Source organism: Spodoptera frugiperda, chromosome 23 (genome assembly GCF_023101765.2).
Source record: "Spodoptera frugiperda isolate SF20-4 chromosome 23, AGI-APGP_CSIRO_Sfru_2.0, whole genome shotgun sequence".
Classification (NCBI taxonomy): domain Eukaryota; kingdom Metazoa; phylum Arthropoda; class Insecta; order Lepidoptera; family Noctuidae; genus Spodoptera; species Spodoptera frugiperda.
In genome coordinates, this window is record NC_064234.1 from 11,058,667 (window position 1) to 11,086,095 (window position 27,429).

The 27,429-nt window shown below is 35.8% G+C and overlaps 1 protein-coding gene across 1 annotated transcript in view; it reads left to right on the forward strand.

Annotated features, from left to right (window-relative positions):
• LOC118266770 (uncharacterized) overlaps positions 1 to 27,429 on the forward strand; it is a 150,568-nt gene that overhangs the window by 17,811 nt on the left and 105,328 nt on the right. The window contains exon 2 of the mRNA XM_035580309.2: positions 23,718 to 24,008. Within this exon, the coding sequence (XP_035436202.1) occupies positions 23,718 to 24,008 (291 nt within the window). The remainder of the gene's footprint in view (positions 1 to 23,717; positions 24,009 to 27,429) is intronic.

The window sequence follows — 27,429 nt, forward strand, 5'->3', positions numbered from 1 at the left end:
TGTTTATACTCTATCACATTGAGACGCATGAATGCTCGACATCAAAGCGTTGGGATGATTGCTTGGGGTCTGTACTGGAGTTATGTATTTCCGAGTTTGAGGCTCCTAAGTTATCTGCACAGAGAAAAGTGCCTGTGAAGGCACATCATGAATATAGAGAGGTAGTTGACGCGACGCTAATCTAAATAAACCATTCCCCGGATTGCTACAAAGAAAATATTTGGGGGTTATTCGTTGACTTTATACCGAGTCGGATGGTAATGCGTACTATTGTATGGCAATTCATTATTTTTTGTTGTACGTTCAATTGTTTTGCCACCTCGCTTTGAAGGGCTTTTTTATTATTTCCAATGTTTTTGTGGCAGCTGTGTGCTTTGTTACAGTGTTATTATAATGTAATTGAATTTTGTAGTATGTTGATTTATTATAGTATGCTGTCTATTTAAGTGTAATAAAGTGTTCTATATAAGTATATTTTATTATAACTTTCCCTAACATGATACCAATCTACTACATTAATTATTGTGTTATCGGCTTACGTAACTGTTTGAAGAGGAACTAGACTAGTTTTAAGCCACGCTAATAATCGTTATAAAGGCGTAGCATCGCGACAATCGCCGTATCGTGTGTCGCGGAATGCTGCTCATTAATATGACCCTCTAGCATGGCTTGAAACTAGTCGAGTTCTTCGTCAAATAGTTACGTGCGTAAGCCGATAACATTATAATAATTAATCTTGTATAGCATTTTGAAACCCAGTCTTATGGTAATCAAATCATTATAGACGTACATTTTGAACATTCATATTTAATTAATTAACGTTATAAAAATATGCTACATCCACCAACTAAAAATATATCTACTACCCTAGTCACAGTGACGTAGGCTTTTAAGAACGCGTCGTCGGACTAAAGTGACTTTCTCGACATGAAATTTGACCTAATTTCGCGTCTCTTGTTTACTAGATCTAATCAGATTAGTAGGCAGTCTCGGTTTTATATCAGATATTCTATTTGCTGCCCCGATAAAAATATTTACGCTAACTTAAGGAAACAGCCGAGGATTTCCTTTGATGTTTGTTTTTTACATTGAATTTATGTAAACAGAGTCAGGTTTGGTAATACCTATCGTGGGTTTATGAATCAATTTCCGAGTTCTTTAAGTCTTTGACTACCAATAGAAAACTGTTGAAGGCAAATCCTCCGCTAACGACGGTCACCGGTGACCACCACGACGTTCAATGTGTTAATAGCCACTATCTAAGTGTCTGTAGTACTATGGAGATATCCGCAATTATACTCTGTTTGACAATAAACTTGCCTTTCATTATGATTTTCAGTACAACTAATAACTGTAGATTGTTACGCTTGAGCGTACACAAATAATCTATCCATCCATACAAAATAAATTGCTGTTTGTTAGTCTCGCTAAAATTCGAGAACGACTAGACCGATTTGGCAAACTTTTTAAAAGGTGAGAATATAAAAAAATCACGCCATTGAAGCGGTACGAAGTCTGCCGGGTCAGCCAGTTACAAATAAAATTGCATATTTTATTCCTCCAATCATATACCCCCACTAAAGCTACTATCAAATTAACACACCAACAAGAACCAATTACTACAAGCACTCAATAAAATACATAACCGATCACTTGCAACACGTGTAAGCTAATCCAACCATTTATGTCCTGATCCTTACTTCGAGTCAAAAGTTGCCGTAACGATGCCCTCGGGACCACTCGGTCCGGTTGGTCCGATATACTGAATCACATTATGGATTAAGTGAGCCCTGCTATCAGAGATTTTTTACTGAAAGAGGAAATTTGTTCTTGCATACAAGAACTTGATCTATGTTTATTTTGTTTGAAGTATTATGGACATTTAAAGTGGGTCAAAATAGAGGTTTAATAAATCATCAACCCTTTTTAAGGGGTGAACATCATCCAATGATTTTTCCAGCTTGGGTGAGGCGAAAGAAAGTGTCAGACTTTTATTGACTAACATCCACCTCGTTCCTACTTATGCTTTTCGAGCCGGAATCTCGGCAAACCCGCTAGGTAGTCTTCTAACCTCCCGAAGTATATTCTTCGAAAGGATGCACCTATAGAGGTGTACTAGTGTATGTTTCAGACAATGCAATTTATCAACGAATGGTAATATCACTAGACCAAGATTTTCGAACTTGGTGTATGGTGATAAGCTCAACCTGCCACATACACAATTATGTGAATCCTATAAAACGAAAAAAAGTCTTAAATCTTAATTTAGTCAGTCGATTTTTGAGCAATCAAAGGTCATCGTATAAAGTGTTCATAATCAAATAACAAGATATCAGCACCTAATATGTTTGTATTATCTGCTAATTTCTCGATAGCTGATCTAATCAGATCATCGCGCGCTGCCACCTACGTCACACGCTTATACGCGATGCAAATCGGTCAATTGATGACAACCAGCTAATCCATTTAGAACCTTAATCCGGTGGTAATACTACAGAATTCCATTTAAATATTTTGATGAATTATCAGTTTATTAGTTGTTTGATTGTGCTGTATGAAGGTTTGTTTTGTTTAATATCAAGTTTTATCGCGATTTTTCTTTCACGGCTTGTCAGTGGTGTCTAAATAATCTTAAAAAGTACATATAACTTGGAAAGGTCACATTAGTGCTTGCGGTTGGTAGGTTTGGAACTCACTCATACATGACAAACGAGCGTCTTAAACCTCTGAGCTACTACGGCCACGAATAAAACCATTAGTAGTATAGTTTTTTTTCAGCCATGAAGGTCCCACTGCAGGGCAAAGGCCTCCCTACTCTCCTTCAACTCCTCTCTGTGAAAGGTTTTTGCGGTCAATCCTTGTCATAGATGTCGAGTTCGTCCCGCCATCTCCCAAAAGGAGTGGAATAGAACTATCATAATTTGTATAGTGTGCACAGTCTTTTATGTCGTGTATCCTTTACTAGACGACGACGTATAAATAAATTATATTATTTATAGTCTATTTTCTAGAAACTACTACACTTGGGTCGATAAATTGAAGTAGAATAACGTAGTCTTCACTATTATTAGCTCCATAATTATATAAACTTGGTTATACAACAGTTTTATTGATTATAAGACTTGTGCTTTCTTTCATTCTTTATTCAGAGTTACCCTGTCAGTGAGTTTTAGTTGAGTTCATTTATTTGTACTGTATGTATACGTAAGGTGGCTGGTAGAGGTTGGTTGTGAAAAGCTGAAGATTGAGCTTAGAGGCATGCCATTGGAGAGGCCTATGAGCAGCACCTACAGTGGACGAGAACAGCTTGATGATGATGTATGCTATTTTATCTTCTACAAAAGCGTATCCTTTAATGCTACAAGTATTCTGCGTCGCTAATCTTTAAAACAGGTGAGTACATTGTGGTCTTCGGTTTCCAAAATGAGTTAAAAGTTTCATATTAGAATCATTAATACATGAACGGAGTTTCATTCATCAACGGAGAGAGTTTGATACCGGGCTCAATCATTAGAAACTTAAGTTAACTCTACTAAGATTAGCTGTTTACATCTCGCTTTGCAGAATTTCAGGCGTAATGTTACATGAATGTGATCATTATGTTAACAATCATAATCATATGATTGATACCTATTCCTAAAAGTAATCCCAAATACCAAATGAGATAGATATTTCGAGACATTATTTCGTAATACGAGTACAAATTGGTTGAAATAGTAGAAAATTACTTATTTTATTTGTTATAGAAATGTGGTCCAGAATAGTAAATCAATTGAATTGTCTCACTAGGTATAAATATAGAGGGGATCTCGTTAACCTCCTGTGGTTTTCAGCCTTGTCTGCAGAATACCTACTAAGATATAATTTATAAAGTTTTTTTTATGTATGTTAGTTGATTGCGTATTGATTTGCTACAAATTAGACTGTGGAACGAGATAGAGGTTAAAAGCAAAAAAGAAATGATATTGATGAATGACGTCATAGGAAACCACTAGATGTGGAACGAGATAGATGTTTAAAGCAAAAAAAATATGGACGTCTTAGAAAACCACTAGCTTTCAAGTGAATATAGATGGTCGTTTTGGAAGTCATTACTTAGGGGATTTTTATCAGTGGTGCTGATATTTCTGTACCCTTAGTATAAGTTTGCTTTACGTTTAAAGTAATCAAAACGAGAGCGCGTTCGGCGCTCTAATTGGTTAGTTAATTTGAGCCGGCCAATCAAAGCAAACTCATGCTAAGGGTACCAATGAGACTGTGGAACACTAAGGTTTGTAAAGTATTTAATACCCCTCAACTACGATACAAGAAAAAAACTTTTCCAAAAAAAAACCAGTTACTACTGAACTAATCGTACCTAGTACCTTGTGAACATCAGTCATGATCTAAAACAATAAAGCAATTCTATTATAGTCGAGAAAGAAAAAAGAGAAAATCCGAAATAAATAAACAGTGTACAATAAAATATGGTTTGAATATGATAGGCTGTAATTTATGTGTTTCTGATAATATGTAGTCGTCGGTTCGTGATTTAGGTTGAACAATATGTTACAGGAGTTGGTAACATAAAATTAGATGTAGAAAATATGCTATTTCTTCAGAACAATCTGTGTATTGAGGTTTTCTTAGAAATGTGCCGTAACAGGCGTTGCACCGTGGGGGCTCCGGAGCAGCTCTGGAGGACCCGGTGATCACACTATTTAGACTACATACCAAAAAAGGTATCATAGTCTTTTTTAACTGGCTCATCTGCTCGTGTGTTCTCTAAAGCGATTGCCAAGAAAGAGGTGTCCAAAGAGTATAATAAATATAGAGGAAATGGTGTTGATCCAGAGCTGCGGACTGCCTACCGGAGTTTAAAGGCAGGTGTAAGAACGGGGTGGGTCAGCAAGAGTCTGACATTTTGTACGTCGATCCGGGGCAAGTCATTGATGATTTTCCCACCAAGAAGGGAGTAGGTGTCTTCCAATTCACGAGTCAGGAAAAGTGTTTTGTTTTTTTTACTGAGTCCGCATTCGTGCTTTTCACACGGTTATAAGATCATCTCGTATTATATTGGACTCATTACATAATAAGTGAAAAGTGATCGGAAATTATCCTTTATGATTTAAGTGATTAGTGTCTATTTCTATTTACGGAACGGTAGAGGCTCAGCGAAACCTTATTGTTTAGGATTAGGATAAACCCTTTTCAATACCAATCATAAACTTTATTATTCATAGGTGGACTTAGTTTCCAGAAGGTTATTCTATTTAATCTCATGAAAAGTATTAACAGGATAAAACTATCGATCAATTATAAGGCACGTACTTGTTATTAGGATTTTTACCTCTATATTAAATCTCTCAGTGTGGCCCAGAGGTTTTTGACGTCCTCTTCTCACGTCTGAGAGTGCGGATTCGAAACCTACCAACAAACACCGTGAGGAAACCAATAAAACCCGCATCGATCATGCTTGGTGATTAATGCTCAAAACTTCTCCGTGCGAGAAAAGGCCTTTGGTCAGCAGTGGCCACTTATACTCACGTTGATGTATGATATGATTTATTTCTCACGATTTTTTCAACACTATGTATATATTATGTGAAGTTTCACTGGTAAAGAAGTTTGTCTAACTCCTATTAAAATCTTGAAAAGCACTACTCGAATAAGGTAAGTAATTATATCCTATGGGGATTTAGACTTAGGTCCATCATTTAGTGCAACTAATTATTCACTCACTGCATACACTATGATACCAGATACATCTACTACTGACACAACCGTGCACAATTTGACAGCTCATTAGTTAATTAGCGCGCTGACCAGCATTCTAGACACAGGGTGTTAACCGCGCAAAATGTGACGTCACTGCCCGGTCACGGTAATGTAACTTGATAGGGTTGTTACGCAAGGCATCAGCTAGGGTTGGCCGGATTATTCAAATTTCATGTCAAATACTCGCATACTTCGCGTTTAATGCCCCACGTTGTTGTTTTAGCTTGGCCGTTGTTTTTTGTCACGCGATATGGACAGCGGAATGCTTGATGAGATTTCGGTTAGTTTCAGCGAAAATATTATGAGTTACATTGCTGTTATTCAAGTTTATTTCTTGATTTGAGAGTATTTTTTGACAATACCAGTTTTAATACGTATTTTGATTTACTAAAAATGGAAAGAAAGTTAACGTCATCATTTAATAGTTAATCACGTAAGTCATTTAATAGTTACTTAACCCAGTCCCTAGTAATTATTTTCTATACAAAATTGTTACTAAGGAATAGTTTAAGTAAACATTAAATATCAGTATGCGGCAGTTAGACCTGATATAAGTTACTAAGTTCTTAGGGATGTGAATGTGGTTGAAAAAAATATCAGTAGACTTTAAGATTCCGTAAAATATACAAAAGCGAAAAAGCTTAAATAAATGATACTCAAAAGAGAATTATTTTAGTCACTCCTTAAACGATACTCCACTAAAGTAGGGCCTTATACAAACGAAATTATAATATTCAGTTCTCCACACACTGGCGAGTCGCTGTAAAAATATTGGCTAGTGTGGGTCTAGGGGTGTGTCGGGTCTAAAATATCGCTACCCGGGGAAGTATTTTATTATGTGTGAAACAATATTCGGAGTCGGTGCCAAAAACAATAAAATCACACCCAAATTAATGGCTCTTTCCTAAACTATTTTCACATAAACGATTTTACGTTTCTTTGAAGAAAATGTTCGATTTTATTGAAAGACGTTTTCAAGTGATTCTGAAGATACGAAACGATGAACTCATACATACATTTTATTTTTATGTACTAGCTTCTGCCAGCGGCTTCATCCGCGTTCCTGTGGGATAAAAATATGGTATCATATCACACTAGTCAGCTCAAACCCTGTCTGTATACCAAACATTAAAATCCTTTCAGTAAGCGTGATTGACGGACACACATCTAAACAAACTTTCACATTACAATATCAGTGCGATTTTCTTTTTATTTAAAATATAAAAACAAAAAACGTTGCCCCACACTAGGATTTTCTACTGTTTCGTGGTACCCCCATCCCCCATGGGATAGACATATGCATCAGTTAAAGTAACTATGTATGTATATGTAAAAATACTAACACTGGCTTTCAAAACACATAGATCAGTCACTAATCGTCACAGATGACATGTGAAATAAATATACATTGCAATAAAAATGGGAGCACCAGACAGCGCTATAAACTATGGGTTTTATGCGACACACTCACGAACCTAATGGTTGGTGTATTTTATAGTAAATATTTACGACTTCTAAACTCTGTATGTAAAAATATTTGTATAACAGTTACATATTTGAGGATTAAAAAGTGGGAGAGACATGCTTCGGCACGAAAGGGCCGGCTCGACCGGAGTGATACCACGGCCTTACAGAAAACTGACGTGAAACAACGCTTGCATTGTGTTTGGTTGTGTGAGTGAGGTTACCAGAGACCCAATTACCACCCTTCCCAATCTTCTTAATCCTTGATTCATCAACAACTCTTAAATTCTTAACTTCTAAAAGACCGGCAACGCACTAGGAACGCCTCTGATGTATTTTTGTTCCTATGAAATCTAGATGATTGCATTTTTATGCAATCTATTCTATGCTATTTATTTCGATTAGACGTCTATTACTAGATAAGTTCTTATTTACACAAATTTAAGGACTAAATTGCCGTAACAAACCGATTCCGGTCAGTTATCAATTCAATAACCTTATGACCGCCAATTAAGCTCCTTTGATTAATTTCCTTAAATCAGGATTTATATGAATAGCTTCCCCACCGGGTGATCATAGATCTTCTTCAATTCTGTACCTATAATCCCTTGGAATAACAAACATACTGTTTACCTACAAGTTAGGATTAAGTGATTACTTAGTTTTGTATTGATTATTCATGGATTTAATTATGAATGGAGACCCAATAGCCTGATAAGTTAGTTTAGATTTGAATTATTAAAAAGGTTGATAGGAGAAATAAATTATATTAATCTATATAATAATATATCTTTATATATATAATTCTTCTGTACGTGTGTATGTCACTGAACTCCTCTTAAACGACTAGACGGATTTTTATGAAACTTTTTGTGTGTGTTCAAGAGGATCTGAGAATGGTTTAGATTCACAATTTTGTCCGCTGGACAATGCTTTTTATTTAATTTTTAATTTATTAGTAGTTGTTGATTTTGGAATGTTTTACATTGGATCCGACAAACGGCGCTACCATCGCAGTGTCAAATATTAATGACGTTAGATATTGTCATAACATTTTAATAATAATTTTCATCAAAAAGGTCCTGAATGTTTTAGCTTATTAAAAAATCTAATTAAAGACGTGTAGACAGGACAACGTCTGTTGGGTCCGCTAGTATACTATAAAAGGCTGAAGAGTTTGTTTGTTTGGTTGTCTGAACGCGCTAATCTCCGCAACTACTGATACGATTTGAATAATTATTTTTGTGTTAGATAGTGCATTTATCGGGGAAGGCTATAGACTGTAAAACATTACGCTAAGACCAAAAAGAGCCGAGCAATGAGTAATAAACTATATAGGGAGACTGGTAATTAGTGACCGATATTTAAACACGTGATTGTACTTATGATTACAAATAACTTTCCCAAATAAACTTTTTTGTATACTAGACAAAACAACAAAATTTCGCGCGCACGTGCTTTCGCATGATCAGTGAGGCGCCCGCGCCCGCGGTATCGGAAGACTAGTAGTATGTATTTTGGAACAATACGCACACGTGCTAATAAATCAACCAATCAACGAATTGTACATAGGTACTTGCATTTAGTTACAACCCACACGGTAATTTCAGATAGGTACTTAGTACCTAGTACCTACCCTTTTAAGACCTCTCCTTTACAAAAATACCTTTACTAAAAGAGAGGAAAATGGAATGTACAAATCTAAAAATAAAACGAGAATCTTCAAAGGAAATCTTAGCCCTTAAATGGCTAAAGGAGTTCTAAGTGAAGGTACCAAAGGATTATTTAAAGGCAACGTGAAATATCTTTACTTGAGACCTTTAGGCTCTCAGTAAATGCTACAAGTCTTTGTTCTTATGAAATAATAATATTCCTACCGTTATAAACTTAGCTTTAGGAGGCATTTATTTATATTCATACTCGAAATAGTTCAAGTTTATTGGATTGTATTGAGATTGGGATTGTTCAGATTTGTGACGCTGTGAGAGTACTTATTGATCTTGAAGTTATTGTTATTGTACTAGCTGTTGCTTGCGACTTCGTCCGCGTAGAATCATGTTTTTTATGGAATTTTAGATTTTTATTTTATTTCCGACAGAATTTTGATTTTTTTCTGAAATAAAAGTAGCCTAAGTTACTTCTATGTAGGTATCCCAGCTTATAAAAGCCAATGAACGTCCCATCAATCCAGCCGTTTCAGAGATCAGCTAGAGTAAAGAGATAGACAGACAAAAAATATATTTTTTTATTAATAAAAATGTATTAGGCAGTTTGATAGAACGGTTCGAATGAACCAACCAATCAGAGCATCGAACACGCTCTCGTTTCGATCTCGTTAAACGTAAAACAAACTGGTACTAAGGCCTCAGTATCTAAAAGTAAACAAGAACATAACACATATCAACAAATTACGGTCCAACCCAAAGTCTTAGGTGGCTCGTATTGTGTAGTTACCAGTTGGGATCCTTTCGAATTGGGGAACTCCGTTAACTTCGAAAGTAGGCTTTGTAACTCGTTTAGTTCGATCCTTGATCATATTAACTGAAAGTGAGAAACTCAGTCAATAATTGAAAGGAAAAGTTTGGGAAATTGTTAGTTTTAGGTCTTGTTTTTGATATCGTTAGAGTTGAAGTAAATTGAATTAGATTAATATAGTTATAGGGTATGTTTTTTAATGTCTTATCATCATCATATCAACCATAAGACGTCCACTGCTGAATATGGGCCTCCTTCAATGACTTCCAGATAGGCCGGTTGGAAGCGACCTGCAACCAGCGTCTCACTGCGACCTTAACGAACGAACTGCGATGGTTGTCGGTGGACATCTTACGCTGTGCGTCCTTTTAATGTCTAACCTCTGTACTCAGTTAATGGGTATTTAACCCAGTCTTTATTGATTAATTTCGATACAAAATCGTTACTGAGGAATAGTTTAAGTAATCATTAAATTGTCTCTGAGAGCGGCAGTTAAGCGCAAAAATCAATTCATGGTATTATGTAAGAGGACGATGGACGTGATGATACTTCCGTGATCAAGCTGGCCTATTCAAGTTGTACCATTGCATGTGTTATAAGCTAGGCAATAGTAGATCTCTAAGCTTTTGATAGTCAACACACGTTCTGCAGTAATTACTGACTACTTACACCACATACAGTGAGAATACAATATTCCGATATATTCGATACATTTACAGCTGGTAACGTACTTGGTTCTTGTGACCTAATTCGACCACATCTAGGTAGATACCGTTAGTGTACTAGTTCAGTGGTTTTGAACACTAAACAAATATGAGACTAAGTTTCTACAGAGTATCGTACCTTTGATATGTTCCGCTTACCTTCACTATATCGACTACATTTTGGCTGGCCAGTTACTATGAAATTATGGTCGTGTCTAAATAAACATTTTATTTTTTGAGGGGAAAATCATTCAATGACTTCTCCCGCCTTGGGGGAGGCAAGAGTAAGTGTCGGACTCTCATTGACTAAAAATAACCCCGTTCCTACATCATTTTTACCAAGAAAGGCCATAAGAAGTATGCATGGATACTTCAATAAATTATACACATAATTTCACTAGTGAACTCCGTAACCTCTGCCTTTTTGAATCAAGTAGTAGGTAGATAATACAAACAAGAATTTCAATTTGCGTCTCAAAATATAGTAAAGCAGCACAAAATAAACATCGTTGAAACATTCCATACGACCTTCAATAACATTCGAGTACTCTAGATGTAATCTAGTTGATTACATTAATCAAATTTCAGAAGCATTACAGCTAAAACTGTGTTAATGGGAATAATTTAATTAAACCGTAGATCCTCCGAATCAGTTTATGAGATAGGGCCAGCTGTAGCGCGATCGGGGTGGGGCTCGTTTGCAAACGATTTTGAATTAATTTGCATACAGTAGCAGGTTTGTTATGGTCTACATTTGGATGATGAAATCGGGTTTAAAAGAATTCATTTTTAAAAGGATGATAATGCTTATTGATTTGGCCTTATACCAAATACTAATGTACACTGAGCTTAACTATAAGATTCGTAATTACAATGCCATTCGTCATGAATTGTCATAAAGCAATGATGTTTGAGCCGCACCTACATACTAGCAGTAGTGCGAATAATTTATGATAGGAAAATTACATATGTACACAATAAATATTTTTGCTGCAAACACCAAAAGAGTTGTTACACAATTCCATTTTATTTATCACCTGTACGTCCACATTCAGGGAAAAACGGTGCAATCTATAAAAAAAAATATCTACACCGACCAGCTTCGGTAACATTTTACGCCGACCATTTTCCAAGAGAAATATTGACGCAGTCCGCGTCCCATTCAGGTTGTTAGCTACACTCAAAGCGGGCGTTACATTCAACAGATAGGACACGTAGAAAAAGTTCAAAAAAAATTGCCATTTTCCGCTGCAAGTGGGCCCCTACCCGGGCCATCTGACAGATGTCTCTTTGCCCTGACATTTCCGCGACCCGTCACACCTCGCGTTTGACAAGTTTCCAATAAGGGAACTTGCAGAGATCTGATAGCCTACCAATAACTTGGAACAAGAAATGGGAGCAAGTGGGTTTTATCTTTGATGACGTCCTGACAAGGGTATAAGTTAAATCCAATGTCTTAATATTATTTGTTTTGATTATGGATATCGATTCTGGGTTGATGGATAAGGGATAAGGGTAACTGAGTGATCCTACTGTGAGTTATTACTCGTGTGAGCTTAAGAGGAGTCAATATTTTTGGAGGCGGGTTCCATAACTCAATTTAACTGGTGTGCTTTAAAATATACCTATATTAACTTGATAGCTTAACAAATATCAACGTTAATTACCAAATGAATTTTAACCAAAAACCTACCAACGGCAAGTACCAATGTGACATTTTCCAAGTCATATGTTTTTTAGACACCACTAACAAATGGCGAAGAAAAACTTTAAAACGAAACCTAGGCATATAATTTCTAATTATAAGTTTGAAATTGCCAACCCGCATTGAGCAAGCGTGGTGATTAATGCTCAAACCTTCTCTTTGAGAAAAGGCCTTTGGTCAGCAGTGGCCACTTATAGGCTGTCAATGTAGTATTTTGATAGAACTTTAAATCCAAGATTTCTTCCTTAATAAATCTGATCTTTCTTAGCTTCGATTCCGGTTATTTGACCAATCGAGCGATCTCAGTAGGTACCTACCGATCTCCATATATCTTCGAAGGAACATTTTGTACGCAATCAGATATTGAAAGAGTGATGGATAGAACGTTAGTAAACACATTGTGATCTATTGAGTCTCGCGTAGAATTTTAGATTTCTCATAATTTCCATTGGGAATACCGTACCCTACCCTTTCCGATCCGTTCATTCGATTACCTTATTTCCACTAGTTTGTTTTTTTTTTTGAAGTTTCTATTCATTATTTTATTAGAGTTTTATTTATGTCTATGAAATTAGTTTCACAGTACCTACCTGCGAACAAAGGTCTTAGTGCGAGATGGTTTTACGTTTAACACGTTTGATTGGTTGATTCTTCAGAGCCGGCCAATCACAACGCCGAACGTCCTCTAGTTTCGATCAAATTCAGTTGAATTTATAATTTTAAATTTCGAAATTTGCCACATGGTAATTACTTTACCCACTTGGAATGCGAAAGACCTCTCTTACATGTACAGTAAACGGACTCTTATATGTATAAAGTAAAAGGACTATTTTGCATTGACCTTTATTTTGTACCTACTTGCATTACATATTAATTTTTTTTTTGGTGACGGGGGAAACCTTCAAAACGCCTAGTTTTTTGGGGATAACTAGGGAGTGTGGGATTTCTGAAAACCACCCCGGTGGCCACCCTCAACACCTGTAAGGGGCACCGGGTCCTCTCAATAGACCTGCTCCGGAACCCCACGGTGCAACGCCTGTTACGGCACTTCCCTAGGGAGACGTGTTTCCCAAAGCCTTGCTGTGCAAGTTGCACGGCAGCACGTGACCACTTGCCACCGTTTCCCTGAGGCACTGGGTGGGCGCCTAGGTCCCCACTCTATGCGCCCGTGCCCCAAAGGACCGCTTAGTTAACAAGCGGAATTTCGGCGTATTAATCAAATTGCCTTCCTCGACGCCTTTACGAACTGATCGGCAGTCGCGATAGCTCAGCAGCCTCGTGGTTTGGGACATTACAGTCTACAAAAGGAAGCCACTGCCTCCAATTTTCTACCTACTTGCATGACCTACATACATAATCAGTTTTTGGAGCAGGGTTTTGTTAAACAATTATTTATTAATTAAGCCAAGTTTAATGATAATGATGAAACGTACAATGGTTAAACAAGATTATATTCCATATTGTGAATATTGTATAAAACTTGCATTGTAATAGAATTTTACGACAAAATATATCGGCAATTCTCGTTCGAACTTGTTTGCTGAACGCAGTTGTGGTTATATGGTTACTGTCAGGATATTAACCTGGATATTAACTCGTTATTCATATTAAATTCACTTAATAACAATTTAAACTGATCGGCAGTGGCATAGCAATTTGGATTCGTGGTTTGTTTATATCACACGTTATCAATAATGTGGTAGATGCCTCGTTTTTTCTAGTACGAATATGAGCCATGCCTGTTTGATTTTAAGTTTTATATTTACATAATATTATGGTTTACAAAAAAACCCTATTAAGATAAACGATTTTTTTATAAACAGAAGTACCCTATCACAGGACTGATTATGTAAAAACATAGAAACAAGTACGTATAATATATCTCCTACATCTATATCTTTACTAATACATAAAGCTGGAGAGTTTGTTTCTTTATTTGAACCCGCTAAGTTCCAGAACAAACCGGTCCGATTTGAATAATTATTTTATGTTGGATAGTGCATTTGCTCGAAGAAGGTACTAATCAAAAGAAACCGAGCAGAGCGGGTGAAACCGCGCGGATAGTAGCTAGTATTTTCGAGGAAGCTATAAAACATTACGTCTACCAACCCTATCCCTTTGGGATATTATAATTCCACATCACAACATAATTAATTAATATTTTAACCATCCATTAATTTATTAAAACATTGTTTCGTTAACGTTAAAATATAATTTAAAACTGTCTTTAAAACAAAATTGTTTCTTCAGTATTTCAAAGAGTAAATCCCTTGTGAAGTTATAAACTATTTTAACTAAACCCTCTTTGAGATCATCATTAAGTGGGTGCTTTATACCCGAAAGTTGGGTTTCAGTCAAAATCCCATTTAGGGATTATGTTCCTTTTGCTTAGGTCCTTGCCCCTTTAGGACCTAAATTTTGAAACCTGACATTTTAAGTTGTTGACTTAAAATATGGTTAGGTTCGTTAATGTATGTTTAGAGTATTTAGTCACACAGAGAAACACTAGTTTGATAAAGGAAAGTTAACCGTAGGATAATAAAGATAATAATCATTATAAGTTACTCCTTAGTATATTAGCTACCTGGCAGTAAGAGTTTCGTCAACATCGGTTCAGCTAATTTAGAGATCAGTTAGAACAAACAGACATACACATATTATAAACAAAATGGTGTAGTTATATGTCGTATGTATATTCATATGCTTGTAGTAAAAAGCGGTTACTCGTATTTCAATATAACAAACAGTCCCCAATTTTATTTATTACTCTAGATAGTTACCAGAAAATCCTTTACCAAAACCCAAGCTACGTAAGTTTTGCACTAAACCGAGAAAGCACGTAACATAGTTTGATACTTTTATCTCCAATCCGTGCTCAACATGTCTATACCATCTGAAGTTAAAGCATTATCTACTCTAAGGTAATCCTATCAAGGTTGAATCTCTGTTTTGTGGCTTTTATGACTTTCTTTTTCTTTATTCTGGTCTTTTCGTGACTTTATTGATCATGTTGTCACTGATTTTTGTATTGGATGGCTTATGTCTCACATAAACCATTATAAACAGCTCGTAACAATCCATTGTCAGCCTATGTGATTCCTCTACATAAGAGGTGTTTGCCATAATCTTAACACTGGACAGTTTCGAGATAACAGTCCAAAAGATACACAACAGTCCAACAAATACAAGATAGAGATCGCTGCAGCCCAGTCCCTGTTAAATAAAACTTACCTGAAGGCTCTTACGACATACATTAGAAGAGTAAGGTTAGAATAAGACAGGGACATTTGTTATTAAAAAAAATCATCAACATCATCATATCTGGTTGTAAACGACCTGCTTTCAGCGGCTCCATATAAATATTTGAGGGGGAAAATTCTTCTTCTTTTCTCGCCTTAGATGAGGCGAGAGAGTTAGATTCTTACTGACTAAAAACTACTCCGTCCCTACTCGTTACTCCTCGAGCCAGAACAAAAAACGAAATATAATTAGAGTCCCTGATTAGTAAATATACTGAAACAAAACTCTACCACATACACTATCAACATAATCTAGCTGTATTCAACTTTGAAAGTAAAATTACAGTATCCGAAAGCGTATAACATAGTAATACTTTTTATCAGCAAAACCTAGCGCTCGGTTTTACCGCAGTAGCGCCTGAACGCAACTTGAATTAGCATCCAATTTACGTAATGGGCGTTAATAAGAGTCTAACGTGTTAATTCAACTCTTTACAAAGTGCTTTACGTTGCCTCTGAGAGTGTTGAGAGGTAATCGCAATTTCCATTTTTTTGGTTTGCGTTTTTATTTTAGAGGAGGAGGCTGGTAGAAGTCATTGGTACATAATATTGTTAAAATAAGGGGCAAAATATTGGTAACGTAAATTCTAGCTTCAAGAAAAGAACGCTTTTTTCAACATGTCGGTAACATACTTGTCGTATTTATCGGTAACGTGCTTGTTACTCCTCTGGTGTTTTAAATGCCCATGAGTGATGCTGATTGCTTACCATCGGGAGATTCGACTGCTTGTATGCGTTTTATTCCCCAAAAAATATTATCTAAAAACTTATTCCATAAAAACCTAACCTAATATTCCATAAAATAGTGTTACAACTCAAGTCATGTTCTTCTTAGAATTTACCTCGCAAGCGACAATCTCGCTACACACGATTAAATATAAAAAACGAAAATTCCCACTCTAACCGGACCTAACTGGAGTGTAGCTCTTAAAAACGATTTTCATTAGTTAACAGTTTTATTTTTTAACCGAAGCGCCCGTTTCATTGGCTGGACAAACACGGGAGCTTGGAAACTGTAGGTTACCTAACTTCCATGAATTACACACGCTGCTCTCGTGGTCACACAAAGCAAACAGTGTGAGCTGGTTGCTAGGCAACGCGTACTAGAAAGGATTTTTGTAGGTAAAATTTAACAGGCTGTTGTTCTAACAAATTTATCTATTTTTTCATTGATCGAACCTTTTTATTTGGAAAAAAACAGTGCCCTAAAAAAATATAAGAGTCATATATTACTACATTATGTTTAGGTTTATTAGTTGTTTCTCCAGAAATGGGGCACTGACCTGAGAGAGATTAGTACTCATAAATTCGACACAAAAGAGCTCAAATTTAGCCGTCAGCTTTGCATTCACTAGATCAACGAATGGTTAATATAAATAAATTGAAGTAAGAAAAAAAATTTTTTTTTAATCATAACCATAAATAAATATTTAAATATGGAATACATTTTACTAACGGCCAGTTTTACTCGCATGGCCGCAAAAAACTGCACAACCGGCCAGTGTTCGCGTGTTCACAGCAAAACTTCTTTATTACTTGCCTTGAAAGTACACACGAGGCTTAAACGACCTGCAACTTATATTTAAACTTATTTATATGCTAATAAGGTTTATAATTATTTGTTTTACGGATGGTCATTATGAGTTAGCATATTTGTGATTAATAGGGAATTAATTAAAGTCGTTGTATACTAAAGTGTCGTCTCCACTAGGAACATTTGTCGCGCGACATGTGTGCTCAGAAACATCGGGCGATATCGGACGATGTCTTCGAAACTGTTCCTTGTCGCACAGTCAACAATGTCGCTCGGCGATGTCGTCTGAGGTCCGACATCGCCCGATGTTTCCTGTCGCTCGACAAATGTTCCTAGTGGGGACGAGGCTTTAAGATACAATATAAAATCAAAATTAAATAATGTTATTTTATGTTCATTCATTCTGTTTAACACAAACGAATTGCAATTTAAAACATATGCAATCGTGTAAACTTAATTTATTCATAACTCGTTTGAGAATTTGCGTAATAACCCCCCCCCCCCCCCTACACCTATGTTGACACGCACAGAATGTAATTACAAGCTCAATTTAAGTACGACTGCCAAACTTTTGCACCTGCTCTTCAAGCCGTTAAAACTTCTCTTCATTTGCCTACTTGAACAAATTACTGCAGAACTTTCTTTAATATAATGACTACTAGCTTTAAAATTTGGTAATTTTCAAACCAATTTAGAGTTTGATGGTCAATTTTATAACTTATGTCTGTTCTTTTAGGGTTTAATATTGGTAAAATATAGTCATTGGCGCTTTTACCTGTTTATGACTTAAAAGATTAAAAATTACGCTTTGTTGTCGGCCACTAAGCTGATACTAAGGCTAGTTTTTATCAGTTGTTCATAACCGACTATGAAGGTTAAAAAGGTTGGTATTAGGTATACACATTTTTTAAGAAACTAGCAAACGCGGCGAACTCTGTTTCGCCGCCAGAAGGCTTGACTTATTCTTGTATCAGAGATGGCACTGTATGTGAAAAATGACTTTCCCTGTTTTTCTGCATTTCTCTTGTTTTTTTTTTATTTTCTTTGCTATAAACCGCCCGATTTATTTTTATATTACAGATGTTGACTAAGATATGTCAATTCTCCATGTAATATTGCGAACTAAAACACCCAAACACGTTACTATAGTAACCAAATCCCAATAACTTCATAAACCTAACCGAACATACTTCATTATATATTGTAACATAACATATTATAATGTCACATCCAACATCCAACTGTCACAAATGTAACAGGTGAATAGATCCCCAGAATGTTGCCATCAATCCAAATGACTTATCGCTTGAAGATCATGCTTCCTATGACAAGGGTGTATGTGCCATACAATAATAGTAGAGAGGTGTGACATGCGATAATATTGTGAGCATGAATAGCCGTCTTTAGAAATGGCGACGTGTAACGGGGAAGGGTGTACCTAATTTTTATTTTGAGAACAGAAGCGTTTTCTAGTGCGGTAGCTGGGCAACTGGCTGCTGGGGTCGATTTCAGCAAGGAGCAACTCTTTGTGTGATCCAGAAATTGTTGTTTCGGGTCTGGGTGTCATGTAAAATACAAATACAGTAAACGCATTCACAGTACAGGACACAATTTTAGTGCGAAACAAAGTTTTTTTTAATAAAAAAAAGGAGTTACATAAGAGTTCTGTTGTACTTTTCGTTCAGCTTAATATTTACGTACGTACGAGTACATACTAAGTTATAAGTTGTATAATAAGACAAATACAGTCACTGGTCAAACAGATGGTGTGTAGAAAATAATAGGACTGAGAAGAGTATTCAAGACTCATCATCACGAATCAACGAGGTGATAGACTGTTTTATTCTGATGCCGTGAAGTATCCGCGCCCTTATGCATGAGAAGCGGGTTTAGCTTAAGCATCAAGATTAACAAAATTTTTCTTTCTGTCTGTATAAAAAGTCAAGGTCATGCCTTGATAACATTTCCTAAAGATATTTCATAAATAAAACAATAGACCGCCGCAAAACAAAAGGAAGGATGATTAATTACTAGCCCAGAGGGTTGAGCTACAATTACAAGCAAAAATAACATTTATTGATAAAGTGATAAAGTTACTTTTATCATTTTCTGTAATGGTATTAAGAGTACCTATGTGTGTATTAATAGATTTATCTTTTTCTTATGAGGAAAGAAATCTCTGAGGGATATTTTGGTCTTCATAAAGGTAATTTCTTTCGCTTTTCTTGTCTCTTATGAATATTTTTATTGATAAATTCAACGAGAATACATATGGTGGTATTATTAGATAATTTGTAAGACCCGTATTGATTCAGTAGAATTACGCGCTTGAACAAAATTTCAAAGGTGCGTTCTGCGGACTGCCTTGCGGGTTACCGGGTGATTTTTAGTCAGTATGAGAGAGTGACACCGCTTCTCACCTCACCCAAGGCGAGATAAGTCATTGGATCATTTCCCCTCAAAAAAGGCGTTCTTATTTGTCGTGATTGGTCAAAATCCTTCAACCCTTTTGTGATGTAGGATCCCAATTGTTTTGACCATTCTAGAGATTATTGTAATTTATCATTACTTATCCAAAAATATCATCTATGTAGTTCTCACTTAACATAAAGATGTCTGTTCAGCGGTTTCTAAATAGATAGACAAGATAGATATGTATTCGTAACATTAATGATAACGTAACATGATCTAAAATTGCTAATATTACACTAACAATAATTACTGGAAGTGGTAACAGGCAGATGACGTCATGCTGTTATTTACACAGAATGCGTGTAGGGCAAGATGTTCGGAAATCAAAACAACAACCCGCCTACGCACATAGCCTTACAAAGTTTAGGAATGTTGTGGTTCACTTCCAGTATTATATGATATTTGTGTTTATTAGAGTATTAGTATTTTTCTTTTTTTATGGTATAAGCCGATAAAGAAGCAGACGGATCACCTGATGGTAAGCAATCGCCGTCGCTCATGGACACCCAAAACACCAGAGGAGTTACAAGTGCGTTACCTTTTGGGGGTTAGGAATTTAAGGGTTGTTGGGGAATCGGTGATTAGGGGGATTGGACCTTCGGTTGCCTCACTCACACAACGCAAGCGGTGTTTCACGTTGGATTTCAGTGAGGCCGTTCTCTCCGGTCGAGCCGGCCCATTGGTGCCAAAGCATGGCTCTTGTATGAATATTGTATTTCAAAAAATGTTTAGATATCTACGCAATAAAAAAAATATTTTTACACCTCTCAGTCCATTGCAACAAATATTTAGATACAACATTCAAACACACCTATTAATTTTAAAACAGTTCAACGGTTCAAAAATATAAAATTGCATTTTCGTATAAATCGCAAGGGAAATCAGGAACGGAAAAATATTTTTATAGAGTTCATAAAACTTTGGACTAGTAAAAACTACTTGCATAATAATGGAGAACATTGGTTTATTTGCGTAGAGGTAGGGAGTAGCGGTATAACCTGTATGGATAAGTCTGTATGAAGCTGACTTCATACAGACTTATTCATACAGGTTAATGCTACTTGGTCTGAACCAAGTAGCATTATAAGAGATATTCTAGAAGGCTACACATTTAATAGAAACCGGATAGCACACTGTAGAACGAAGCTACACTTTGGAACGAGCGCCTAGCTTCACTGACAGACAGACTGACAGACAATTTAATTTAGGATAGGCCTAATTTAGGTTTAATTGAAATAAATGCTTTGACTTTGACTTTGTAGCTGCAGCACTATCAAATGAATCTGAATCTTCACCTCTAATGCAGTTAGTATCGAAATTCTTTATCGATTTAGAAACGACCCATGGAGATTCCTGAAGGTCAACAATAGGGGTGCTTTTCCACCATAGATGTTTGTTCCGACTAATCTCTGAAATAGCTGGACCGATTTTGACGGGATTTTTATTGGCAGGTAGCTGATGTAATAAGGACTAACTGAGAATTTTATACTTTTATTTTAGAAAATGAAGTCACAAAGTCTGTTATCGATACGAGTGAAGCTGCTAGTGTCTAAATAAAACTCATATGTGAAAAACGTAAAAAGTAACACCACAATCAGAGCCAATCTCCGTCACATTATAGGAGAGAAATGGCTCCATCCACATGGTGGTTATGTAAAATTTCCCCTCTATTTCATTTCCTACAATGTGCGCCCGCTGATTGTTTGATCCATGTTCAGCGGTGCATGTACACGATCGGCGAATAATGAACTATCTGACGATATATAACATTGTTCGAAGTATATTAATTTTCAATTCACACCTAAGTTAGAACCTTAGTCTTTGTTATTTCGGTCTTTGTTAGTGGCTATTGTGTTGTTTTGGGGAGTGTTCTGAATGGGGAATGGCGATAATAATGTTGTAGCACGTTTTGGTACAGAAATTGTTCAAAGAGACCTGTAGAAGATTTAATGAAGTTGTGACTAGCTTGCTTTATAGCGAAATTGTAGGTGCTCCTTCTCCTTGCTTTTAAAATAAAATCTTCTGGAATAGACGATGGTCATTGATTAATCATTGACATAAGTTGTTTTAAAAAACTGCCTTCTATTAAAAGTGCTAACCCTGTTTTTTAAGTCAGATAATACACTTAAAATCTTCTTCGTCTGTCTAAGTCTGAAAGATACTATGCTGAAAACCATATCAAAATCGGTTCAGTCAAACGTGAAATAATCACGCACAAACTTACACACAAACAGGTCAAGCTAAGAACTTTTTTAAGTCCTTTAAAAACACATTATATTACCACAAAAAAAAAATATAGAATAAGAGACGTCAAAGTACACGCTTTAGTAAACTAAATAAAAGGCAAAGAATTGAGATAAGAAACTTGAGACATGATTGTATTGTCGTGTTGAAGTATCAAATACTATCAAGAGAGTTTTGAAATCTACGAGTAAAGTCCTTAGACGAGAAACGACTGCTGCGAAGTAATTCTATTTGTATAGTTACGTTCATGTTCGAATTCCGTCACGCATCATCACGTGACATTTCGGAATCTAATATCAATACCATAAATTTTGATTAGCGATGGAAAACGATCACAAATACCAAAAGACACTCGTTTAGGCCACATAACAACTCGATATATCAAAGCTTTCCTTCTCAACATATTCGGATGGGTATACCAAGTTATTGATTAAGGCTAAGTTACTCTAAATATGTTTTGAAATATAATATTCATACAAGTATGGGAGAGGCATGCAATGGCACGAATGGGCCGGCTCGACCAGAGTGATATCACGGCCTCACAGAAAATTGACGTGAAACAACGCTTGCGTTGTGTGAGTGAGGTTACCGGAGGTCCAATTATCCCCTTCCCAATCTTTCTAATCCCCGATTCCCCAACAACCCTTAAATTCCTAACCCCAAAAGGCTGGCAACGCACTTGTAACGCTTTTGGTGTTTCGGGTGTCCATGAGCGGTGGCGATTGCTTACCATCAGGTGATCCGTCTGCACGTTTACCGGTTTATACCATAAAAAGGTATACCAAGTTACCGATTTTAAAACCAACAATTTCAAAAAACACTGAATAAAATTAATCTTTTCAACTCGTTTCAATACGAAACGCGGAACATGAAAAGATGTCATTGAGACAGTACCGAGCAAGATTGATGAGTTACTCTTAAAATACTGCTATTCAGTTCAAACCCGGGGGAACAAGAAGTTTTCTAGTTGGGAAAAGATGAACGAGCTTATATTGAAAAGTTATTTTTTGTGGAGCTGCCATTGAATAATGTTTTTTTTTTTGCGAAGATTCCCTCTGTAGTCGGTTTGTATCCGTGCTAATATCTTGTTCTTAGAGTTTAAAGAAAGAGATTTTTATTTATAGGTTTGTGCTGTTTTAGATTTGTTTATTGATACGGTTTGGTAGTTTTATTGGTAGGATTATGCTGCTATATTTGGGTCTGATATTTTGTAGCGAAATAATCACACTTATAAAATTGAGAAAGGGGATGTTTGTTCGTTAATCACGCTAAAATTAGTGAACGGATTTAAATGAAATTTGGTATATGAGCTGACTTGGGTGATACGATCATTTTTTCCACTGATCTTATGGTCATTTCTCAATTCGTTTAGTTGTTATTCAAATTGAACACTTCACGTAAAATACTGGCTAGTATTTTACGTGCCACGTTTTTTTACATATTTTTATTACAACCGTTTTCAGATTTTAGTAGATACCTAAGCGTTGCAGTATACGTTGATTCATTAAATTAACTTTATATTAACTTAAACACAAAACAAAACGTAGATACTTTAATTCCAAAAGATAACAGAAATTAAATCTAAATCAGTACATAACAAAGATGAAATTAGAGCGGCGAGCGATAAAGAAGGGAAAGATCACAACAAAAGGGAATTAAAAACAAACATGATCTTGCGTCATGTTTGCTTATGTTTCTAATCAACTTGTGTGTCTACCTTGTGTGTTGGGAGTACCTTAATAATGCGACTGGTCGATACTCTCTTATTTACAGAAAAAGTCGCAACAGTAATTGAAATGGCGTGAAGAGAAAATGAGTTGAGAATTTAAAAAATATGCTGTTTTTCTTTATTGACTAAATAACAACGGTTTACTTACGTAAATATTAGCTTTAAAATTTGATGATGAAAAACCCGATGATTCTTATAACAAATCAGAAAAACCAAACCTTTTTAAAACACATATTAATCAACATATCATCTCTGCTCCTTTGGGGATAAAAGACATGACGTTGTGACGTTGTAAATGCTAACAACTTACTAATCAAATTCCCCATTGTTCCAGGTGCCAGCAACATAGCCTTAGGCCTTGGAATTATCATAGCAACGCTTCTCAACCTCACCGACTGCGACCTGATAACCGAAGCACCGAAGACCAAAGAAGTATACATCTACCAGCGAGACAGTCCCAAAGATATACCAGAACCTGAACTGCTACCAGTCTTACATGGAAACGATACTAGATGCCGAATCTCCGAGTATTTGTGTGCAAACAAGAAATGTATACCGATTAATCGATTCTGTGATGGTACGAATGATTGCGGGGATTCGTCTGATGAGCCGAGACATTGCACACGTGAGTATCATCCGCCATTTTGAATTTTGATGTTTGTTCGTTTGCTGTGTTGTTTGTAGGTTTAGCGTGGAGGTGGAGAGTTGCTAATATTATAACTTAGGTACTTACTGAATCGATTCTGATGATATTGGTTACAGCCGTAAAATATTCTTTGAATTGATAATTCAAAAACCCGGCCTAAATTCTGCCATAAGTCATTTATTCTACGCGGACGAAGTCGCGGGTTACAGCACAGCTAGTTGTTTGTAAAATAATACACAAAAAGACAAAAAGACAAATTGTAAATAATTTAATATCTTTAACCAGTTATTACCTACCATTGGATTATAACATGGTATTACTGTAGGTAAAACGGTTCAAGCCCAAATATTGATCATATTATTATTAAGAACCTAAATATCAAAGGTAATTGAACTTTAAACACAATGCTGAGAAACTATCTACTAAAGAAAGTATTCGTTGATAACAGTATGATAAAACACAAGTGATAAAAAATATTCTCAAAGTAACAAGGAGTAAAATAGAAACAGTTCCTTACTAAGCCAGCGAACATTTTAGCACTTTTATAATCCTTTTTCCGAGGCACTGGATTCTACATGACGTGGTAACAGCTGAGAGCGGCAAGGGTACAGTTTGCTACATGTATAAACATGTACTTACATACATTGTATAGATTTCATATGGGCTAGGATAGAATGGAGTCGGATATTTTTTTCTTCTACTGCAAAATATAATGACACACGTATTACGTCACCTTTTTTCTTGCTGATGGGTTTTAGCCTATTTCTTACTTTTGGAACGCAGGTTCCTAACGGGTTTTCCGGGGATCCGGCTCAAAAAGCAGGAGTAGGAACGGGATGGATTTTAGTCAGTAAAAGACTAATCCTCACTCTCGCCTCGCCTAAGACAGCAGAAGACGTTGGATGATATTCCCCCTCATAAAAAAGAAAGCAAAAAAAGATTGTTTAAAAAACCCAAATAACTCTTTGCCTGAACAACAAATCAAGCCCGATACACCCTGTTCGGCAGCCGCACTAACGGGCACTCTACAAACAAAGTACCTTTAAGATAAAGTTAGGTATTTTTATGAATTAAGATTCAAACTTGAACTGACAATAAAGATGAAGAAACTTTGGTTTATGTTGATGAGGGAAGATTAAAATTACAAGTTTCGCATTAAGAATCTATCTTGAAGTTACAACTCCGATAAACTTCAGGGATTATTGGAAAGGGTCTATCCAAACAAGTAATTGTTGCCAAAATTCCAGAAAATTTTCACAGCCAAAAGTTTCTCTTGGGTTATAATTTTGATGGGCTACTTCGAAAGCAGCTAAACTGAGAATAAGGCTCTTTATTGGAATAAAAGGTGTTTTCTTTTAAGAAATTAATCAGTTCTTGGTAGGTAGCAAAAATAACCTTTATTGTTATAGTGTTTAGTGCTTATTTTGATTTTACCGTATTTAAAGTAAGCAATCCTTTGCCTGTTACACATTCTGTTCTCAAAAATCAGATTAGAAAGTAACCTGGAACTGTAAATGTATGACTAAAATACATTTGCGTTATCCATAGCTACAATATTATGGAAAATAAAATCAAAGTAATATACAACTCCTCATGCTTTATGAGAAATAAAAGACACGATTTTAATCGTCAAGTATTCAATGCATGTTTCGGAATAAAGCCATTCATTAACTACAGACCCAAATTAAGTAGATACAAGAAAGGCCCAACAAACGAACACCAAGACCCCTAATTCTAACTAACACACAACTTAAAGACAGTAAGTAGTATATGAGAGAAACAAAGACAGAAAACAGTAACGGTTAGTTAAATACATTTCCCCGAGGGAAATTTAAGTCGAGCATAGATCCCGTAACGAATTAATTGTAAGGGAAAAGGAGAGAGAGAAAGAAAGAGACAGAGAGAGAGAGAAAATATATGCACAATTTCCGTATACAAGTGCCGAGAAATGGTTTTAGGGTGTTTTTTTAGCAAGAGATGTGTTATGTAACCTATGCTACGAAGATGTAATAGCTAATCTGAGAAACTATGTGACTGTTTCCACTGATACTAAGCTTTGTAGCTGTGTGAGTAAGATATGCTATGCCGTTTCCACCAATGCTGTGCTATGTGTACCAATGGATATGAGAAAATTAGTGAGATTTTTGTGAGAAAATATTATATAGTATAGGAATTGTAATAGAAACCTAACCTGGATAAAATTATATTATTTAACACAAGATATTCTTCTACGCAGATGTGGTGTTTAGTTAAATTGCGAGCTCAGCCATTATTTTACCTGATATTTTACCGGATTTGAGAAAATTAGTGAATTTTTGTGAGAAAATGTTACGTAGAAAGGAATACATATATTGAAACCTACCTGGATAAATATTTGTAACAAGATATTCTTCTATACAGACGCATTCTTTGTATAATGTGTAGTTATAAGCTATATAAACTTCAAATATTCTTTCACAAATTCCAATTTTATAGCAAAGTAATAAGATTGAAAATTCTTTAAAGATTTGACATTTTCACTTACACGGTATTTCAATGTGTAGTAAAATAGCTCGAAGCTGATAACCTGTCGTGGCTTAAGAGCTTAACATAAGGTGCGATGTAGTATGATATAGGATTATCCGAGCTACTACTACGAGCGGCTGTTTCACGTACGTACTCGTACTTTAATTTAGCTCTAGTTTCTGTCGTTTAAGAATTTTGTTTGGAATTTTATATGTCTAATAAATGGTTTTGCTATAATTTTACTATAATTTTCGTGAGACATACTTAAGTAATGATTATGTTATCGGCTTGCTCACGTAACTGTTTGACGAGTAACTCGACTAGTTTCAAGCTATAGGCTCATATTCATGGGTAGCATTATGCGACACACGACGCCCTGCTACTGGCGAATCGGGTTTTAAAGGTTTTGCTATTTATTTGGTTTAAGGAATATTAATGAATAAAAAATTCCAGGTGAATGACAACATTTGAACTTCTACTTTCGCTGGATAAATACTCTTAATGCAATGAATAGCAATAACAGAAATTAATTAGGTAGTATTTTTTTTATTTAGGTCGCTGTCCAAGGAACTATTCATTCAATTTATTTTATTTAAATACTGTTTATATTTAAAAGCTTTATTTATACGTAACACGTAGGTACTTTATATGCAAAACCTATAGTCTTCAACAGATTAAAATCTGAATATAAAAAGTATTGAATCCTATGCCAATTCCGTAGGTATGCACGATCCATTGAAGGAGATAGTGCAGGTGTCGTTACCTAATTGCTTCACTGCATCTAGATTCAAGAGCTTTCAGTTACAGGGTTATTGAATTATTGTTAAACTTTACAGAACAATTAATATTGGAATGATATACCTAGATAAATAAATGGCTACAGTGTTATTTATTT